Source organism: Saccostrea cucullata, unplaced genomic scaffold (assembly GCF_032062105.1).
Source record: "Saccostrea cucullata isolate Sc308-1 unplaced genomic scaffold, CSIRO_AGI_Scuc_v1 ctg72, whole genome shotgun sequence".
Lineage (NCBI taxonomy): Eukaryota > Metazoa > Mollusca > Bivalvia > Ostreida > Ostreidae > Saccostrea > Saccostrea cuccullata.
In genome coordinates this window covers 507,606-528,781 of record NW_026918900.1, presented here as the reverse complement: position 1 = coordinate 528,781, position 21,176 = coordinate 507,606, and the positions used below count along the sequence as shown (strand labels likewise).

General features: G+C 34.1%; 1 protein-coding gene across 1 annotated transcript in view; it reads right to left on the bottom strand.

Annotated features, from left to right (window-relative positions):
• LOC134275290 (sodium/potassium/calcium exchanger 3-like) overlaps positions 1-20,970 on the bottom strand; it is a 34,319-nt gene extending 13,349 nt beyond the window's left edge. The window contains exons 1-4 of the mRNA XM_062757568.1: positions 20,190-20,970; positions 15,647-15,841; positions 11,097-11,180; positions 8,729-8,832 (exon numbers count right to left, since the gene is read on the bottom strand). Coding sequence (XP_062613552.1) covers positions 8,729-8,832; positions 11,097-11,180; positions 15,647-15,841; positions 20,190-20,481 — 675 coding nt within the window. The 5' untranslated portion in view covers positions 20,482-20,970. The remainder of the gene's footprint in view (positions 1-8,728; positions 8,833-11,096; positions 11,181-15,646; positions 15,842-20,189) is intronic.
• Positions 20,971-21,176: the final 206 nt, after the last annotated feature.

The following is a 21,176-nucleotide window of genomic DNA, read 5'->3' as shown; positions in this document are numbered from 1 at the left end:
ATCGACAAAATCTGTCAATATTGGGTTAGAGTTTACATATTTCCTCTAAGGGAAAGTGCCGTCATAAATGAGATATTGATTTGTTGCAAACTCACATAAATTGATAAAACACATTTAACGAAAGTCCCATTTCGCATAATTCGCATGCATCCTCTTATAACTATCCATATGGTCAAATCTCATTTTAAATGATAATAACATGTTTAATTTTCAGGCAAAGAAAAGTGTTTATCACCCTGGCATTGCCCGTGAGTCCCTAAAAAGCCCGTGCTCTGGACCCGCTAGAGCCGGGGTGGCCCTAGCAGTTTTTACCGGCCGCCAGGAGGCGGTCGGTTATATGATTTGAAAGTTTTAAGTCACCGTGCGTTTCTGCGGAGTTAGAACAATTTGAATAAAAAATATTTAACATTCATGTAATAGATTATTAAGAAAGAGTGTCTAAATGTAAAATAAAAACGCATAATAATCATAAAATTAAAATTTTATGAATAATGGGTTAAATGTTTCATCCAATCCTGATTGACAAACTCCGACGTAACTGAAGTGCGGAGAAATAAGCACATATGTTGGGCATAGTCTAAAGCAAGGACCGCGTTATATACATGTCTAAACAAACTTTACTTTCTCTACTTCAACAGGATTTGTTGTATATATAATTTAAATTGACGAGTAAATATAAATATATATTGTACTTTTAATACGGAAATTTTTCAAAAATATGACTTAATCTTAATTTATTATCAGACAGAATATTAGGAGATTTAACTCCAACAGACAAGGATAAAGCGCGTTTTACAACATGCCAAACCTTTTCCCGCCACATCTCACACCAAAACAAGATAGAGAAGAAATGTACTGGCGGATCTAGAGGGAGTTGGGGGTTTCAACATCCTCTGAGCGAGCGAGGAGCCCCACATAGTCGAAAACTTGTTACGTTTTATTTAATGTTAAACTGTCTCTAGTTAGATAAGTTTAAACGTTAGTTTTAATGGTTAAGTGTTAAAACTACTTAAATATCAAACTTCCGCGAGAGTTCGTTTATAAACTTACTGAGTGCGGGGACACAGAGGGCTATGAGTAAGTTGCTTAAATACATTTTACATGTATTATGTACTGAAGAAAATCATGGGATGTCGCATTCAAATGTTTAATGTCACAGGGATATATATTAATTAACAAATAAATAAAAGAATTCAGTTTCTAATTGATTGTATGAAAGAATTAATTGGTTTGCGGCCGATTTTTGACGCTTGCGTCAATATGTTTCTTGTTATCTATTGTGCTACATGTAACTGTTCATTGTTCAGTGGGGATGAATTTATAATAAAAAAATAAAGGGTATAGAAAGCATTTGCGTAAACTTTTTAAAAGCATTATAGAATACACTTATACATGTATACCCGCATAAGAATGAAATTAGCTACTTATTTTGTGACCAAAGTCTTGTTTTTCCTCTCTCTCTCTCTCTCTCTCTCTCTCTCTCTCTCTCTCTCTCTCAAATCCAGAAAGGGTACGTGATCCATATTCAGATCACATCCTGCAACTCTGGTGAAGAAAAATGAAATGTGTATACATCTTCAAAACATACTCAGGTCATTAGGCCGACAAGTTTTTATACAATAATGCCTGAGTGTACAAAAATCTTTAACGATCTCAACTTATGTAAAAACACGGTATTATTCTGAGCTAATTCTTGCCTATTTTAATTAACAGTAATGATCTGTTACAAGGAAATCGTTTAAGTTTCTATCGAGGTTCCTGCTCGGAAAGGTGGATTCCGTCATAAAGTCAGAAAATAGTACTCAATTCTTTCTTCTTTGAGAATTAGATTAAAATTTTTAAGAAGGATTCAAATATTTTTGAGAACAACTGAACAGTGTAATTTACTGTTAATTAAGCGGTATTGACTTTTTAATCTGTCTTTTCTTAATATTGAAAAAAAAAAACACTGTATATTGAAGAATATTTTAGTAGATGAAATTCGAAATTGGTTTCCCTGTCCACTGAAATACATATATATATATCTAAACCTGTGGGTGTTTCCTCTGCAATACCTCAAGAAAGGCTTTTTTTATATTTTGACATTCACAAACTTTGCTTATATTGTCTATATATATGACATGATGCAAAGGGCATATATAAGGTCGTAAATGTTTTTGATTGATATAAAATGGCATTTTTTAAATGATATACTCCATTCAGGCATTGTAAAAAATATGCTATCTTTCTTTAGCAATAGCTATCGATTATCATCTATTTGCATCTTACTCAACCGAACAGCTGACTTTTTTTGAACTATTACCGTCAAAAACATAGAAGTCACCGACATCGACCACATTAAAAATACAATGAAAGCAAACATTTGATTAGCTAGTTATTTGTATTTTGACATCAAACTATATTGGCATAGAACATTTTATAGTGGTGTATTACCACAAAGCAAACTGCTTAATTGATTCGCTGTTTGATTAAGAAGACAAGATTCATTGATTTTCGATACACTGAGCCGTTCGCCTGAATATTAAAACAGTTGCTTCTATTTACTTAACAGTTTTCTTCTTCATATGCATGGCTTGCAAACCCTGTTCAAATAGAACACTCCTCTAATTTGTTTGTTTGCCATATCTTCTAATTTAATTTAGTTTTAATAAAACCAAATCACAGGTTGAGCCCACCAAAGTCATTCAATAACGATTGATTAAAATCGCAAGAATAATTGCTCTAAGAAAATTGTAGATGTAACATGACCAGCCATTGTCTTTAAAAATACAAGTCAGGTGATCGTCATTCGGCAATCTTCGGGAGATTCCGTAAGATTCGATGAATCGGTCGAAGAGTGAACATCTTTTCCCGAAATACCCATAGAAGTTTAAAAAAAAACAACTATGCAGCATGTTCCAAAATTATATTAGACAAAGAAATTTATACGATCAGTACATTAAAGTAAAATCACTGCTGTCTTGCTTACCAAGGTGGCAGGGGATAGTTTCGTAAAGACCCGTAAAATGTCTTGATCAACCGCAATTGAACTCTTTTTGATGTGATATTTTTGTAGAAAAATTGAATAATTATAAAATAGAAGTGCAATGAAGCAGATTGGTTTTTGTTGTTGTTTTAAGGAAATGATGTGCAACAGGTGTCACTATGATGTTTAGTCTAATAGATATAGATCAGCAAATGCGAAATTTAGTCATGCATTTGTTTGGCAAGGAAAGTTCAGCTGGAAATTATCAGTATGGCTACCGCTTAGAAGAGGGACTGCATCTCAAGGAGAAGATGAATGGTCAAAGATTTTCATCAGGACATGCATTGATCTAAAGAAATTGCGGTGCTTTATCCTCCTCATATGAGACTGGGTGGGCGTATTAGAACTTATAATCCTGGAAAACGAAGTAAAATCTGAAAAGGCCTAAAATTGCCTTTTAGTGGTATTCATGTCACAAATATGTTATTTACATAAAATATGTTGACTTTTTTGAGCTTTTGTATAATAAGTGCAATAAATAGCCAAAAATTATCCCCAAAAAATTTTGTTTTTATTGATTTTATTATGCATGTTATGTATATTCGAATCCTTTTTCCATCAGGACAATGTTAATTGGACACTATAGAAAACAAGAGGCCCATGGGCCTTATAGGTCACCTGAGCATTATTCAACAACTTTCCAGTGATTGAATTTGATCCATGTTTTAAGCCAGATGCTGTAGCATTTACAATTTGGTCATCATAACTATACACTTAACAGTTCCTTAGTTTGGTTGCTTAATACCCAAAGGCAGGGTAGGGGAACAAAAAATGCATTTCAACAAATCAGTAATATTCAGCAATAATCAGTTGTGCCGCTACCACACAAGAACCCTTTACTCTTAGGCTTAGATCCACACATTGCACAATTTTTGGAAAGGCATCCTTGCTTTTCAAAAATATTTGATAAATACCAAGGGGCACATTTCAAACAATTCATTCATTTTTAGTATATAAGAACAGCCCCCCCCCCCCCCCCCCCCCCCCCCCCTATGGTACAACTGACCCTGGGGTCTTGAAATTTACAATTCTTGAAGATTAGGTCCCTTGCTCATAACTATATAGGTAGTTCATATGCTTAAAGCCTAGGAGCAAAGAAGAAAATATTCAAAGATTTAATGTTTTTTCACTATACATGCATAATCAATACAGCCCCCCCTGACACCAGAGTCCCTGACCCTGGGGCCATAAAATTCACAATTTTGGTAGAGGCACTCTTGCTCATCATAACTATGTACTTAGTTAGTTTATTTAATACCCAGAAGCAGAGAAGAAGATTTTCAAAGAATTCATGTATTTTCACTATATAATCAATAGAGCCCCGCCCTAACACCAGAACCCCTGACCCTGGGGCCATAAAATTCACAATTTTGGTAGAGGCACTCTTGCTCATCATAACTATGTACTTAGTTAGTTTATTTAATACCCAGGAGCAGAGAAGAAGATTTTCAAAGGATTCATGTATCTTTACTATAAAATCAATAGAGCCCCACCCTAACACCAGAACCCCTGACCCTGGGGCCATAAAATTCACAATTTTGGTAGAGGCACTCTTGCTCATCATAACTATGTACTTATTTAGTTTATTTAATACCCAGGAGCAGAGAAGAAGATTTTCAAAGGATTCTTGTATCTTTACTATAAAATCAATAGAGCCCCACCCTAACACCAGAACCCCTGACCCTGGGGCCATAAAATTCACAATTTTGGTAGAGGCACTCTTGCTCATCATAACTATGTACTTATTTAGTTTATTTAATACCCAGGAGCAGAGAAGAAGATTTTCAAAGAATTCATGTATTTTCACTATATAATCAATAGAGCCCCGCCCTAACACCAGAACCCCTGACCCTGGGGCCATAAAATTCACAATTTTGGTAGAGGCACTCTTGCTCATCATAACTATGTACTTATTTAGTTTATTTAATACCCAGGAGCAGAGAAGAAGATTTTCAAAGAATTCATGTATTTTCACTATATAATCAATAGAGCCCCGCCCTAACACCAGAACCCCTGACCCTGGGGCCATAAAATTCACAATTTTGGTAGAGGCACTCTTGCTCATCATAACTATGTACTTAGTTAGTATATTTAATACCCAGGAGCAGAGAAGAAGATTTTCAAAGAATTCATGTATTTTCTCTATATAATCAATAGAGCCCCGCCCTAACACCAGAATCCCTGACCCTGGGGCCATAAAATTCACAATTTTAGTAGAGGCACTCTTGTTCATCATAACTATGTACTTAGTTAGTTTATTTAATACCCAGGGGCAGAGAAGAAGATTTTTAAAGAAATAATGCATTTTCACTATATACTTTTTTAGCCCCGTCCTAGCACAAGTACCCCTGACCCCAGGGCCATGAATTTCACAATTTTGGTAAAGGACTCAATGCTGATTACAATCATGCAAACAGTTTGACTGCTTGATGTCCAGGAGTAAAGAAGAAGATTTTTAAAGATTGCATTAATTTTAGTGGTTTTGGCCCCACCCCTCAGGCCCCAGGGGGGCAGGAATCATGAAATTCATAATTTTTGTTCCCCTTCACCCATAGATGCTTTGTGCCAAATTTGGTTGAAATTGGTTCAGTGGTTGCAGAGAAGAAGCTGAAAATGTTCAAAAGTTTACGACCGATTGACGACGAACGACGAACGACGTACGACGGACGACGACGGACGAAAACAGATAGCAATAGGTCACCTGAGTGACTCAGGTGACCTAAAAAACTGTCCCCTGCCTCCAAGGGTGTGTAGACAATGCAATATATTTAATCATAAAAACTTGGATCAATTTAGCATACTGTGGAAGTGCACTTTACATTTTAGATGATATATCTTAAAGTCCTGTAGAAATCTTATATCATAACTCTGTGTGAACAGTAACGTCACTGGTTGCTGAAAATAGAAATTTTCAACGGAAGTCAAAAACAAGTGAAGTCAAAAACAAGAGCAGTCAAAAACACGAGAAATCAAAATCAGGAGAAGTCAGCAAACGACAGGGAAACCAGCGGGAATCTTCGGCCACGTGAGCAAGAAACACGTGTCATGTAACCGATATAGAAGAAAACCAAGACAAGGGACTACATTGATATCAAATAATTAGATTGCTGCATATCTATTGACAAACAAATACTTGGAATGTAATTTAATTATCCTCTGTACTGGAGATCTAGCGGTACATATTACCAACTAATCGACCTCCACTGTAGGTCATTTTAGCTTCTCTGTACTGTAATTATGAAAAGGGGAAAATATTAATGGAAGAGTTTCCGATCTCAAAAATCTTGAAAAAATATATGCAAAATTGGGGAAAAGACACAAATGCGCACCAATGGAAATTCCAGAGGTGGGATCAGGTGCTTAGGATGAGCAAGCATCCCCTCACGAGGGGTCTTAAGGACATACGCAACGTACCTTATCTACTGATAATTTTTCAAGATATTCTTAATTTAAGATAAGAGTGCCATCAGATGTTCATAGACAAAAAATCAGCCTGCATAACCAGGGTTTTTTGGAAGATATTAGATTATGAAAAAAAATTCATTATTTAAAGAAAAATATATAAAAAATATAACATATAAATTCCAATTTTTTTTTCCATCAGATTTGTTTAAGAAGAGGTGTACAAATCCATATATAGACATTAAAAGTATTGCACACAGGCCCTTCTTTTAGTGGAACTCTTCAACTCCAGGGAAGAGCCCATGAAGTTCAAACTACGTTGCATATGACATTAATTTGTATTGATCAGGCAAACGGATCATTCCGTAGTCAAATTCAGTATAAAAAGCAAAGGCCTATACAATCGGTCAAACAAGCCAACCAAAATGCGACTCAATGAAATGTTCTTGCTATCAAGTTTATCATACATGTAGAGACAATAGTAGTTATGAAATGCTCATTTTATTGTTTTGTGATAGGACTTTTTTTGGCGACGGAGGAGTTTTCTTATCTACCTGGGTTTAATATTTCACAAATATTGTTCAGCAGTGCACACTTAAAGGTATGCTCATTACCTGACATCAACCTATGTAATAGAAAGAGTAAATACTAAACTGATATCGTGATTATTTTGTTGTGTTTATTTATAAACAGTGACCTACTTTAATATAGTACTGACGTACTTCAGAGTTGTTTGACTTACTAGTATTACTATTTCAAAGTACCTTGATTTTCATCAGAATAGTAATGACCTACCCATCAAAAAAGTATTTTCTTCCTTCAAGAAAGTACTAAATTAATTCAGAATAGCACTGACTTACTACAAAATGGAACTTTTGTTCCGAATAGCCCTAAGCTGCTTTAGAACAAAACTGAACCTCTTCGCTATAGTCCTAACTTTCTTCAAATTAGCGCTCGACTACTTCAAACTGATTTACTTCAGTATCATGAAATTGACCTGAGAATAACTTTGGCAAACCTTAAGATGATACTGACCTACTAAAGCAATACAATTGAATATATGGATATTAAAGTTGGGCAGAATTTACACAATTCATTGAACATTCAATTTGTCAAGCAACTAGCTGCAGATCTGTAGCTCTCCGAAAAAAATATATTGATAGACCGGAGAGCTACAGTGCCACCCATTGAAAAAACTGTATATTTATTGCGCACAAAAAAGTGCGCTCGGTTCTTAATTAATTCTTCCAAATTCTTACCTAAATTGCAAATAAGGAAAGATTTCAAAAAATTCCTTTATCTTCTATCAAGTACTCTCGTAGTTGACATCCGAACGAAGCATATTGGACCGAATTATCTTTGAAACCAAAATGGCAGTATAAATAAGCGAAATGTTTGATGATTACAATATCAGGGTCAGGAGGACTATTAACAACAATTATGAGGAATGTTTGGTTGTGGAAACAGCGAAAGAATATGTTAGGAACACACGGTTAGTAATATTTTGAGATTACAGTTTTAAAAACATGGAGAAATAAATCGAGAACCGAGCGCACTTTTTTGTGCGCAATAAATATACAGTTTTTTCAATGGGTGGCACTGTAGCTCTCCGGTCTATCAATATATTTTTTTCGGAGAGCTACAGATCTGCAGCTATCAAGCAACATGTAAAAACCAGACAAATAAAGAATTGGGTTAGTTTATACATGTAACAGAAGAATAGCTCGAAAAGATTGAAAGTATCTTTGTTGAAACGTGGATAGTAAGTAATGTATGCAAACAAGCTTGAATATTAATGAACTTCAAAAAGAATACGAAGGGAAATGGGAAACAGCTTTTTAAAAGCACTTTTAAAGTTCAATGGTCTAAATTCACATTAATATTTGTAATGTTTTTGTTGCCTCAAACATAATTGTGAATAGAAAAAATATGTGAAATCATAAATAATATGCACCTTAGGTATAAAACAAAGTTGCGTTGCTTTTGTGTCTTCAAGTTAATGAGGACATTCTTTGGACTAATTCGCTGTTTTCATCTAGATTGTTAACTTTCATATTTATAATACCAATTCCTTTTAACTACAAGTTTTAGAATAAATTTTAAGCAAACGTCAATTTATGTAATTCCCTTTGTTTGCATTTACATTATTAACAGGAAAAGGTTAGTTATTCAAGCACAATTTGAATTTCATGCGAATTTTTCGCATTAGCTGAAGACAAAAAATAACACTTTTATAATACATGCAAAAACTGTATAAAATTTTCACTTTTGCGCACATGAAATCACGGAAGGAGTACTCACCATTCCTGCAAAGAGTCCACAAACTCCTATAATAAATAGGATGTTGAAGACGGCTGATCCAACAATTGTCCCTACCCCCACGTCACTCTCGGCGATAAAGACACCTTGTAAAATAAAAAAAAGTTTGAAGAACTGACAGCAGCAAAATGAATTAATCTTCGCTCATAGGATGAAACTTTGCCATTTAGATAACTGAAATATGACTGAAATTTTATGAAAAGGTGACTGAAAGATAACTGAAATGTTACTGAGCAGCATGCCATTCAGTCATCTATTCAAACCTTTCAGTGACCATTCAGTTAACTGAACATCAGAGGTACATGTGCATCCCGTGCCTTTGATCTACTTCTTGTTTTTCTTTCATTTAAATCTATGCTAAATAAATCTAGAAAATTAAATCGAATATTGAAAGTAGAGTTATACTATAAAATACTATAAAATGCAAAATGCATTTATTTACTAAATAATTATTGCCATAGCACCTAATAAATTATTAAGTATTGAATCCATAATTGTGAAAATATTATTTTTACGATTGCGTATTACCAGGTTTATTTTTTAAGGATGTGTAAGATGATAATTTTTTCTACATGTCTTAAACATAGATATTACATTTATATTTTAAAAAATATTGAATACAAACATATGGTGTAGAACACGGTCTAAAAATAAAAAAAGAGTGTCTGGGATAACAGATGTTCGTTTTATGGTTTTGTAATAATATTTCACTTACACATAATAGTCAGAGCCTAGATTTAACAGCAGGTTTTATCGCTTTTGTCAACTAATCTGATAAAAACCGTTCTAAATTCTAAATATGCATGTAATTTTTCCCCCTATATAGTTCAGCCTGATAATCAAAGGACAGAGGCACCAATAACAGCCTGGGACATTTATCCTGATGCACTTACATGGCGAGGGATAGAAAAGGAAGTGCTAATGGAAACTATATATAGAACAAAATATTGATGTCTGGGGAAAAATCTATCTTGTAAAAGTTCGAACTTTAGAGAAGGAAGAGGTTTGTCTTACATGTATCGATTAGAACTTAGCCGAGTTCTATCTAAACCAATTTACAAAAGTAAGAATTTAGTATGAAATGAAAATTGATGAGGGGGAATCTATTTACGATTGAACAAATCAGATCCATGAAAAATTAATATAAAAGGGCAATTTTTAAGATAGACGATGAAAAAATATGTTAAATGTAAACAATCCTAAATTATTATTGCAATTTCTTGTCATATTTGTGATTTTTTTATTAAGATAAAATAGTAATAGCTCTATCCGACGTTTAATCGATACTAAAATTAGTCATCAATGTATAGTGTTGCTAAATAAAGACTGATTGAAAGAATGACATAAAATACACTTTTAAATTATCAAAGAAATCTGATATGGCATTGCGTAATTAAGATTCTGTGCAACCTCTCGCAACATATATGTCTGTGACTTCGCTGAAAGGGTTACTTCTTTACAGGCATCTTTGATGTAACTGATTTACTTTTATGTTTCTAACTAATCCCTTTCGGCACTCTATTTGGTTTAGTTAATTATGTACCTGTGTGACTTCACAGAATGGGTGAATTCTTTTTCAGGAGATTCGTTGTACCTGTGTTTTACTGTAGGATTCTCGGCTGTTTCAGTCAACTGGCTATTTGGTATCTGTTCGACTTTACCGAAAGCGTTAATTAAAAAAAAATCTTCACAGCAACTGTGTTTTACTGTATTATTCTAAGCTATCTTTTTCAAAAGCTTATTTGACTGAACAAAAAGTTACAGGTATGTATCCGTACCTATTAAAGCCATATATGGCGTATGTACAATGAAAATTATTAGACTAAAATTATAAGAACTTATTATTTGTATCATTACTTTATATAAAGATAGAACTTTTCCGTAAATTACAAAATCTAAGTCAATTGCGTTATAAAGATATCACAATTTAATTTAGATTTTCGGAATTTTCTCCGACTCGGAAGAAAATACAAACGATTTAAATAACACATTATAGAGAAGATAAAATCGTATTATTAGATGAAACGAGGTTTTCTCCATGTTCAGAATTGTATGAAAAGCTTTAATTTAAATGTATTTACTATATTTCTTTACTTAATTTTGTATTTTTCGAAAACATACTTTTTGATCAGTTACGCCATATATGGCTTTAAAGCAGTGAACAGCAAACAGTTTTGCATCCGTACTTTTTATAGCTGCAGAACTGTAGCGTTATGGTTTTATGTATAAGTCTTTGTCCCAACTATGGTCAAAGACTGATACATAAAACCATAACGCTACAGTTCTGCAGCTATACTTATTAAAGCTTAGAACAGCAGACTATTAGGTTTAATTAATTATGTATACGTACCTATTAAAGCCGTGAAGAATTCTGGAGCTGAGCTGCCAGCCGCCATAAATGTAGCACCTGCGACATCTTCTTGTAGATTCAACTCTGAAACCAAAAGTTACATACATGTACATTACGTGCTACAGCTAATTTTACCCCCATCCCTGTATAATTACTCACGTAATAAACCGCCTTGATGACAATAAGCAAGAAATATAAGCCACTGTGAGTTAATGTTCCCCGCTTTTACTGAAAGTGGGGGATTTTAATTTGGGTCCGTCTGTCTGTCTGTTCGTACTAACTAGCTGACCGTCGGTCCTCCAGCCTGCCATTCTGTCTGAGTGAAACATTTTCATTTTGAGACAATTATCTCAGAAGTTTGTTGGCTTTTGCAAAACAATTATACCAAAATTACCTATGGCTTTTCTCCATCTGCAAAACTTTTACAGTTCTTAAACTCTCTTCTTTTCCTTTTAAGTCATACAGGACACGAATTCTCTGAATTAGCTTGTTACACGTATTCCTTTATTAACTTGCAAACAATTAAAAAACAAGAAACTTATACATGTATGCATTATTTAATAACTCAAGTGTAATGATGGCCAAAGGACGTCTTCATTCTGAATTTAAGCCACCAGCTGAGTTATTAACCTGCTGAATTTAAAAGCTAAGAGAAAATCCTCAAACGCTAGCCTGGATCAGATCTTCAGCAAACAGCTCCGCTACATTACATAATTTGTGTAAACACGTCTTTCTTCTAAACCGAAGACATTACAAAAATACAGTCAGAAACGACTTTCTGGAAGTCCTGGAAAACACGCACATTTATAAATATACCTCTCAGTGTATTTCTTGTAAAAGCAGCAATTAGTTTGATCCTTTGATCTCGACTTTGGAATTGAACCTACTTTTTAAGTCGCCCGCGTGGCGCAGTGGTTAGAGCGTCTGCTCTAGAGTCGCATGGTTAGGAGTTGATCCATACGTCGCGGGTTCGAATTCCTTTTTGAGACCGGTCCTTCGGATGAGACCGTTTAAAACGAGGTCCCGTGTCACAATAGGTGTTGGCACCTAAAAAAATCCCTCACTCCTCTATGGCCATAAGTGCCGGGTATAGGACAAAATTTGCAGCTCTCCACCGGCAAGTGATGGCGTCTCCACATTAGTGAAAATTCTCGAGAGGGACGTTAAACAACAAAATAAATCAATTGGGACTAGAGCTTTCATATTTTACATGTGTATTTCTTTTGAGAGAACCTTCCTCTGAGTACCGACATCTTGATTTCTTGTCCTAGACCTTAGGGTTCGACCATCTTTTAAGAAACTTGAAACTTGGTCTTAACATTTGAATAATTGGAGCTAAAGCTTTCAGTCATAGGTGTCTTTCTTCTGACAAGATCTTTCTTTGGATACCATTATATGTTCTTCATATCTTGACCATGGAGTTTCACTTGTATTAAGAAACTTTACTTTTACTATGAGCTGCCCTACCGGAACGTTGTGTTTCACAAACACGTGTTTCCCATGTATTATGCTACCTTTCATATTCTTGTATTATTTTTTTATGCCCCGTCATCGAAGATTTGGGGGTATATAGTTTTTGCCCTGTCCGCCCGTCTTTCTGTTTGTCTAGTTGTCTGTCTGTTTGTCTGCAAAAACTTTAACCTTGCCCATAACTTTTGAGTCGGTGAGGGCATGGTTTTCATGTTTTACAGATGTATACATTGTGATAAGACCTTTCTATGGGTACCACAAAATTTGACCTCGCAACGTTGACCTTGGACTTTGACCCACTTTTACAAAAAAATACCAAACTTTAACCTTGCATGGCCATAACTTTTGAATACTTGGTGCCAGGACTTTCATACTTCGAATTCGCATTCATTGTGACAAGACCTTTCAATTGGTATAAATATTTTGACCTCTTGATCTTGACCTTAGAGTTTTATCCACTTTGCAATAATCTTTAAACTTGGCCATAACCTTTGGAACGATAAGTATTAATGCTTTCATATTTCACAAGTGTATTTTTTGTGAAAAGATCTTCATCTTGATACCAACAATTTTGATCTTTTACCTTGACCTTGGAGTTTGACCTGCATTTGAGAAACTTTAACCTTCACCGTAAGTTGCCATACGGGGGCATCATACTTTCACGAATACATCTTGTTTTTGCTGTTCAAAGATGACTGACCAATGTAATTATACATTTTATCTGTCAGTTCAGACTCTTTCACACAATAATTCACAGCTCGTCATCCCAATCCGTTAATTTGCTTCTACAGACTGTCATCGAAAGAGGCTTGGTTAACCCGGGAATTAACCCTCTGTTCGGTTATGACTCCGTGGTTTATCGATACACTGCTTGTGAAAAAAAATCGCCTTTTTTGCTGCACCATGATTCATTATACGAGTATATAATGCATCAAAGTATGAGAAACAACGTGATCGTGTTTGAAGATTTAAATCAGGAACTCAAAAATAGATGTTGTTCAAATTATTCTTTCACCTGCATTTGTTTACATAATGCTCTATATCGTTAAAAAAAACTTTGATAAAACCCACATGCCTTTATTCTCGGAATCATGCAGTTTTACATGTAACTAAGATTCAGTTTATTTAGTGATTAAAAAATCCAATAGATAAAATAAAACAACTCACATAATAAATTAAATAAATTGATACCGCCGATAATACATATATCCAAACACGTTTTCTGGGTTTAATAATTTAAACCAGATGAAATACAGTGTACAAGTATGATCAGAAATAATACAAATCCATTGCAACAATAATTAGGCAAAGAGCAAACCGGACCATTGAAACTATCATGAGGCGATGTGGTGCCATGAAGGAGAAAGCATTCCCTGTCGACCGGTAACACCCTACGTGCACTGGTGTGCTCCTTTGACTTGTTCGGGTTAAAACGAAAAAAATCCAAAGACAATTCAGACAGTAATTAAATCGTTGAACAAATTGTTTGAAAAATCGTCAGTCAAAATAATTTTCATTCAAGTTACTGATCGATTGTGTTTGCTGAGATAAGCTCATTATATCGACCTCAAAATGTGAGCAGTGTTGACTTGAACTAGGCTTGTTTCATCAACTTGTTTGTAAGTAGTTTGCCTCGTTTCAGAAATTCCCCTGGTATTTTTATCGTAGAATATATCTCAAAATGTACAGAAAAATACATACCTGAGTGTCTGTGATTTACTTTTTAGGATTTAATGAAAAATTTAACGTTTTTCAGTTATAATAGTTTATCATTTGTAGAATTATTCACGTGCTTTTTTGGGGTTCTTTTATAAATAGTACAAAAAAACTTTGCATTAACAAACATTGCAAAAAATGCAATTTCAAATTTCTTTCTATATTTTTTTTTTCTGCGAGACTAAGTAAAACTGGCTGGATTTCGAACCCCTTTTCATTAATTATAGAAGTGATAATTAGATATATAAAGTGACAACTTGAGCTCTGAAGGAAATGACAATGAATTCTTTAATAGTGAAATGAATAGCATGATAGTCCGCAATAAACAGACAACACTATCACATCACAAAGACACAAAGCAATATTACTCCGCCTGGACTGGTTAACCATAGTCCACACGAAGGCCGGATACAAAACATCTCTGATAATGAAAGATAGCTAATGTTGTCTATATATTATACATAGTCATGTAAATTTTTTCACTCCAATCTTGTCAATCAGTTGATATTTTATTATCGAATTAATATTAATGTCGAATTATAGTTTATGCTTGTAAGAATAACTTTTTAAACATTACATTTAAGATGATGAAATCATTTAATTAAAATTTTAAGAAAAACTTCTGTACGTAGGTTCTAACTCTCTCTCTCTCTCTCTCTCTCTCTCTCTCTCTCTCTCTCTCTCTCTCTCTCTCTCTCTCTCTCTCTCTCTCTCTCTCTCTGTGTTTTATCAGCGAGGTAACACTGGATTTAAACGAACGAAAGTCTGAAACATTGTTGAAATGTAAAAACAAAATATAGAAAGTTCTGAAACATTTCTACATTTTTATGCATGACCTTTAGACTTAAGTAACTTGCACTTGAAGGGGTTGACTTATGGACTTAACATGAACCAAAAATTAGTATCAATACCGCACGGTCGGCTGTCAAATACTAGTCTCAAAATATTTATTTTTGAAAAATGAAAATATTTCCAATAGGCTCGATTATTTTGTCAATGATATATAGATCTGAAAATGTAGCAACATTTATAAACTAACATATACAATTTACACCAACTTGTCTGGCATGTCTGTGTATTATATAGTATGAAAAAATTTCTCGTGAAAACGATAATGCCACCCATTAATATAAAGAATGACTTTTTGTCCTCTCCCGACTCGGGGTAAAAAAATGAGGAAATTTTTGTTCAAGAAAATTTTATCTCACTTGTGGACGAGGTGAGAAAATTCTGGGCAAAAAGAATTTTTTTTTTTTTTTAAAAAATCGTTTCTTGCGGGTTAAAAAAGAGAGGGTCGGTCAGGAGAGGGCAAACAAGCATTTTATATAAGATGGGCTTAATTTTAAATTTTTAAATGAACTCACCGTCACATATAATTTCTAAAGAAGCACAAAAGTAGTCGTCACACACAATGGCTAAGGCTCCAAATACGTAAAGAACAATAAGAATATGAGCGAACACGCCCCCATCCCGAGTTTCCTCGAAAGACATAAAATTTCCGGGGAACTCTTCCACGGAGCGTTCTGTACAGTTCTTTTCCTCCAAATCATCTTGAAAATCTGAAATTAGGAAAAAAAACTTTTATAATTACATACAAGCATTTTGAAGAACAATAAAACTGCTTTTAATAAAAGTTTATTCCCTTCTATACCCCCTTTAATTTACAATTAAAATCTGAAAATTTGTCCATAAAATATGCAATGGTAAAAAAAATCTTTTGACATTTTGAATGATATTAACGATTTCTATTACAAGTAAAATATGATACCCTTTTATACTTTATAAAGTTTCAGTTTACTAGTATATAAACTGGGTATTATTTATTATAAACAGAAGCTACATTTATACAACTAATACAATTCAATAATTATGTACAATGAAAAAAAAATTAAGGGCGTAATCATTGCGGAAAATTTGCGCTCTTGAAATACATTCAACTTAATTTTTTGGTTGTTAAATTTGTTTTATAGTTATTTTAAGAGAAGAATGAAAGAATTTTAATTATTTAATTACAAAACAGTGAGGTAAATTTTCTTTAAGTCGGTCACCATTTTTCCCCTCAAAATTCAGATAGCGTTTGAAAATAAGTGAACTTCTTGGAAAAGAACAATCAATTATTGAAATGGTTAAGATAGCGAGAGTTGCGTGTCAAGATATTCATTAGGGTATGAAGGATGTTTAACAAATTGGAGCAAACTTTAAGAACATTCTTAATAATAATGGTTTTTAACGCGAGGAGGATTTCGAAAAATTATCAAACATTCCACGTAGCTTTTAGAATTGCAATCTTCGCCGGAAAATTATCATAGCAAAAGTTTTATGGGGAAAATAATTTTTAAAATTTCCAGCATTTTTGTTTATGAGTATAAACATAATTGAGCACAACCTACAACTACTTGGAAAGAAAATGAGTATTTGATCTCAACTTCACCAAATAATCAATATTTTCTCCAGTAAATTATAATTAAACACACTTCTTCGTTTATTGTACGGATTTTGGATTAGATTTTATGTCGCCTTCTCCATTTAATGTCGACTTATGAGGAATTTTTTTTTAACGTAGTCGATTAGTAACTCGCTTTAGGGATCGTCAGGGTGCTTCTTAATCAAACCTTCAATAAAATATTTACATTAAAAAATAAATCATTGAAACTGATCTACATCTAAAAATATCTTATACATGCACGTATATGGTTTAAATAAGGTCTTCTTTTAAAAAAAATGTTTACCCTCTTTGGCTATAGCCTCGCCCGACTGACTGGCCAAAAACTGGCCCGACTCAAAACTTATTTCAACCTCAAGGAAAGGATATTTTTATAACATGTGGAAATTTTCTGAAAAAAATCACCTACTTACTGACGCAATATTTTACAATGAGTCGGAAGATGACAATCAACAATATTTTAAAGATAGCCTAAAAATTAAATATTTCATATTGGGTTCACATTTTTCGAGGAAAAGCAATTGTAAGATTTAATTTATAAATGTTTTACAACAGTTGCCTTTTTTTCAAGTGTCAATATTTTAGGGTCTATTTTATTTTATGTACAATGTTGACTTATTATATCATGGTGGAGAGGGGGTCTATTTCCTGGTAATAAAAGTACAGTTTCATTCATGTCCTTAAACAGAGTTCTATTGCTTTAAAAAATAGTAAAACAAATATTGATTATATCTAGAAAAATAAAATATGTCAGTTACATGTATGTGGGTAATCGTTTTTAGTTTATTCAGAAAATAACTTTGGGGAAGATAGTTTCCTGTTAAAGTATAATAATGCCTTAATTATATAACACAAAAAATAATATATTACATAATAGAAGATAATATCTTGCTAAATTTAACTTGGTGCTACTTTAAGATAAAGTTCAATAACACAGATTCGGCATGATACAAGTAATCATATTAGATTTATTGGAAAAATATAATTCTTGCTCCATTAGCCATCGTTAACTGTACAATGTTGATGGCATCAATCAATAACTAATTTTCAATTAGAAAAATTGACAAGCGCATATTCTTGTTAAGAAATCTTTAAAAATGCTTTGCCATCATTTAAAATTTGTAGAAATTCAAGAGTTTCATATGAAGTACTTATTCCGGGTTGACCATTTAACAGCATACTCTGGATACACGAAAAAAAAAATCAATATATCTCTGAAAAAAGGAAAAGATTCATCAATAGAGCCGAAGACAGATAATTCGAAATGGAATGACCAGAATTAGATCTAAAAGTGCTCTTAATTGATGTTTATAAGATTACGGGGACCAGTGACGTCAGCAGTCTAACAGGGTAACATTCCCGTTAATTATAGACGACTAATGGCGAGGACTAATGAGTCTAACCTGTTCAACTCAAAACCGCCTCCAAAAAATGATAGCACAGGAAATCTCTCTCTTCTCTCTCTCTCTCTCCTCTCTCTCACAGGAAATCTATCTCCCTCTCTTCTCTCTCACAGGAAATCTCTCTCTCTTCTCTCTCTCACAGGAAATCTTTCTCTCTTCTCTCTCTCACAGGAAATCTCTCTCTCTTCTCTCTCACACAGGAAATCTCTCTCTCTTCTCTCTCTCACAGGAAATCTCTCTCTTCTCTCTCTCACAGGAAATCTCTCTCTCTTCTCTCTTTCTCACAGGAAATCTCTCTCTTCTCTCAATCACAGGAAATCTTTCTCTTCTCTCTCTCTCTCACAGGAAATCTCTCTCTCTTTCTCACAGGAAATATCTCTCTTCTCTCTATCACAGGAAATCTCTCTCTCTCAAAGGAAATCTTTCTTCTCTCTATCACAGGAAATCTCTCTCTCTCTCTCTCTCTCTCTCTCTCTCTCTCTCTCTCTCTCTCTCTAAGAAATAGAGAAGACAGTGGAAAATTATTCTTTGACACTTTTTTTAATGTTGTTACACCATGTATTTAAAACCCTGTTTATCGATAGCTAGGGAGTGTTTCACAGGCCTCCTATTTGATCTCTGGATAGTAAAATCAGGTGTCATATCAAATATACTGCAATGATAAAAAACTTATTTTTTTTCATGATCTTGATATTTTTCCTCCTTGAAGTATGAAAACGCTTTTAATGTGAAAACATGTATAGACAATAGAACTAAAGGAGAGGATTTTATGATTTCTTTATGCTATGTACCGTAAAGCTGAAATGAACAGGTTTTGTAAATCAAAGATAATCAACTAACAGCATCAACTATCAGATGTCAGGGCTGACGTCATAGTTCATAATTAAATATAGAAAATTCTGATAAGAAACCTTTATCTTGAACTTATGCACTAAATTAAAACTGACACTTTGTTTTGTTATTCCCTTAAAATGCATCTACCTTCTGCTCTCTATCACACCACCCCTTCTCTCTCTTTCTCACGCTTTTCTTCTCTTCCCCCTCTCTATCCCACCCTCTTTTCTCTCCCTCTCACCACCCCTAGCTTCTCCTCTCTCCACCCTTTTTTCTCTCTCACCCCTTCTCTCTCACCACCCCCCTCTCTCTCTCTCATTCCCTTTTCTCTCTCTCACCACCCTCTCTCTTTCTCTCTCTTGAAATCAATCTCTCTCTCTCTCTCCACCCCCTATCTCATCAGTAAAGATAGCTTCCTCGTTAAAGTACGACACTTTACAATCTACAATATATTATTCTAGCCGTGATTTAAATCACTTTCGACTGTCACTTTAAATTCTCTAGGCTTTAGAATCTTTATGGTCACTTAGTGACCCTGCGTTTTGTTGAATTTTCCTTTTACACATATATTCACCTTTAATGTTTGTATAACGTGTATTGACATTTGTATATATGTAGATTAAATTAGTTTTATCGTAATGAAAATACTGATAAATCTAGTGTTATTAATTAAAACTGCCATTGTTTATTGTGAAGAAGAAAGCGACTTTTTAATGGCCAAGATTAGTAAGAGTGTCGCGTTGTTGTTCCTATTTTTATTAACATTTATTGGTCTTGCAAACATCTTCAAACATGGGTACAATGTTTTTCTTAATAACAAGAAGCTATAGCAGCTGGTTCAAATTCAAACACATGCAGTATTCCAAAGAATTCTTAACCATGTGTTTTCGATATCGTGCATGGATGTATAGATTCTTTTAAAAAAACCTCAAGCAATAATTTTTTTTAAGTTTTCAGTGATTTTCAAAACTGATTTGAAAATTAAAACTGGTACATTTTAAAATTTCTTATTTTGTTTGATTAAAAGCGAATTCAGAAAATGTCAGAAACAACAAGCATTATCAAAAAACACAAACAAAAAGGGTACACCCACACCGTAATAGTTTGCGCAAACTGGAAAAAGGATATGCGGGTATAATTGAAAAAAAAAATCCAGTATTGCTGCCCAAAGTACTTTTATCCACCCACAACAACTGAAAATTTGATAAATAAAAATAACAAATCTACCTTGTTCCAGCGATCCGTTAATTTTCAGGACATCAATTTCGGCGTTTCTTTTGACCCGTATGACCTCATTATACCCGTCCACTTCCTGTTTTTGGATTTCGTTGTACACCCGACTTAGAACATTACACACAACAAACCCCACATATAGAAGCGCTAGACACAGTAACTTGGCGCTCTTTTTCTTGGATCTCCAGCATGCCTTTTTGTCACATGTCCGGACGGTGTTAAAATCTCCGTCATCTTGGAGCAGAATTCTTGTACACTCTACCTGCCTGGTGTCATTTTTTTCCATTCCGAGAATTGAAATGTCTCCACTCAATTTTCATTGACGACAGTAAACTGAGGGCGTACGGAGCACTGTTGTAAAACTATAGGTATATCGGAGACTCTATAGTACGACAGCTACTGTCCACTATCTATCTATGTTATCGCAGCGACAGACAGACCGCACAGCATCTCAATACACCGTAAATAGCCAACTTATCACACGATAATGTGTATCATCGCAATAATCAAATGTAATATAAATCTCCAATATTACCGTTAACGCGCCTCTTATATTTATCCACGATCCGTCCAATATTGAACCATCTTTTCTAATATAAAACACTAAAAGAAAGTTAACAGGCGATACCTCATTAAATTCTCTCGATTTTCTCTTTTTTTATAATCTAAGGCCTAAACCGTTCCAATGGACGACATGTTATTTTGTGGAAAACTCATTATGTTCTGTTAATTGTAACAATGAGAGTTCAACCGTTTTTCCAATCGTCATACGGTGTATATATACGCTGAAGATGTTCGCAGCAAAAATCAGCGGCCCTTTCGCGGGTCCCCACTCTCGTATTGGTTAACCAGGCACAATTTTCTGTTTACGTCAAGTTCAATGCAAATCCACGTGCCTTTTCGATACCAATGCATTTTTATAAATGATTGACTTAATTGAGAAGACTAGAGAGTATTTCTGTATTTTTTTTTTCTAAATTA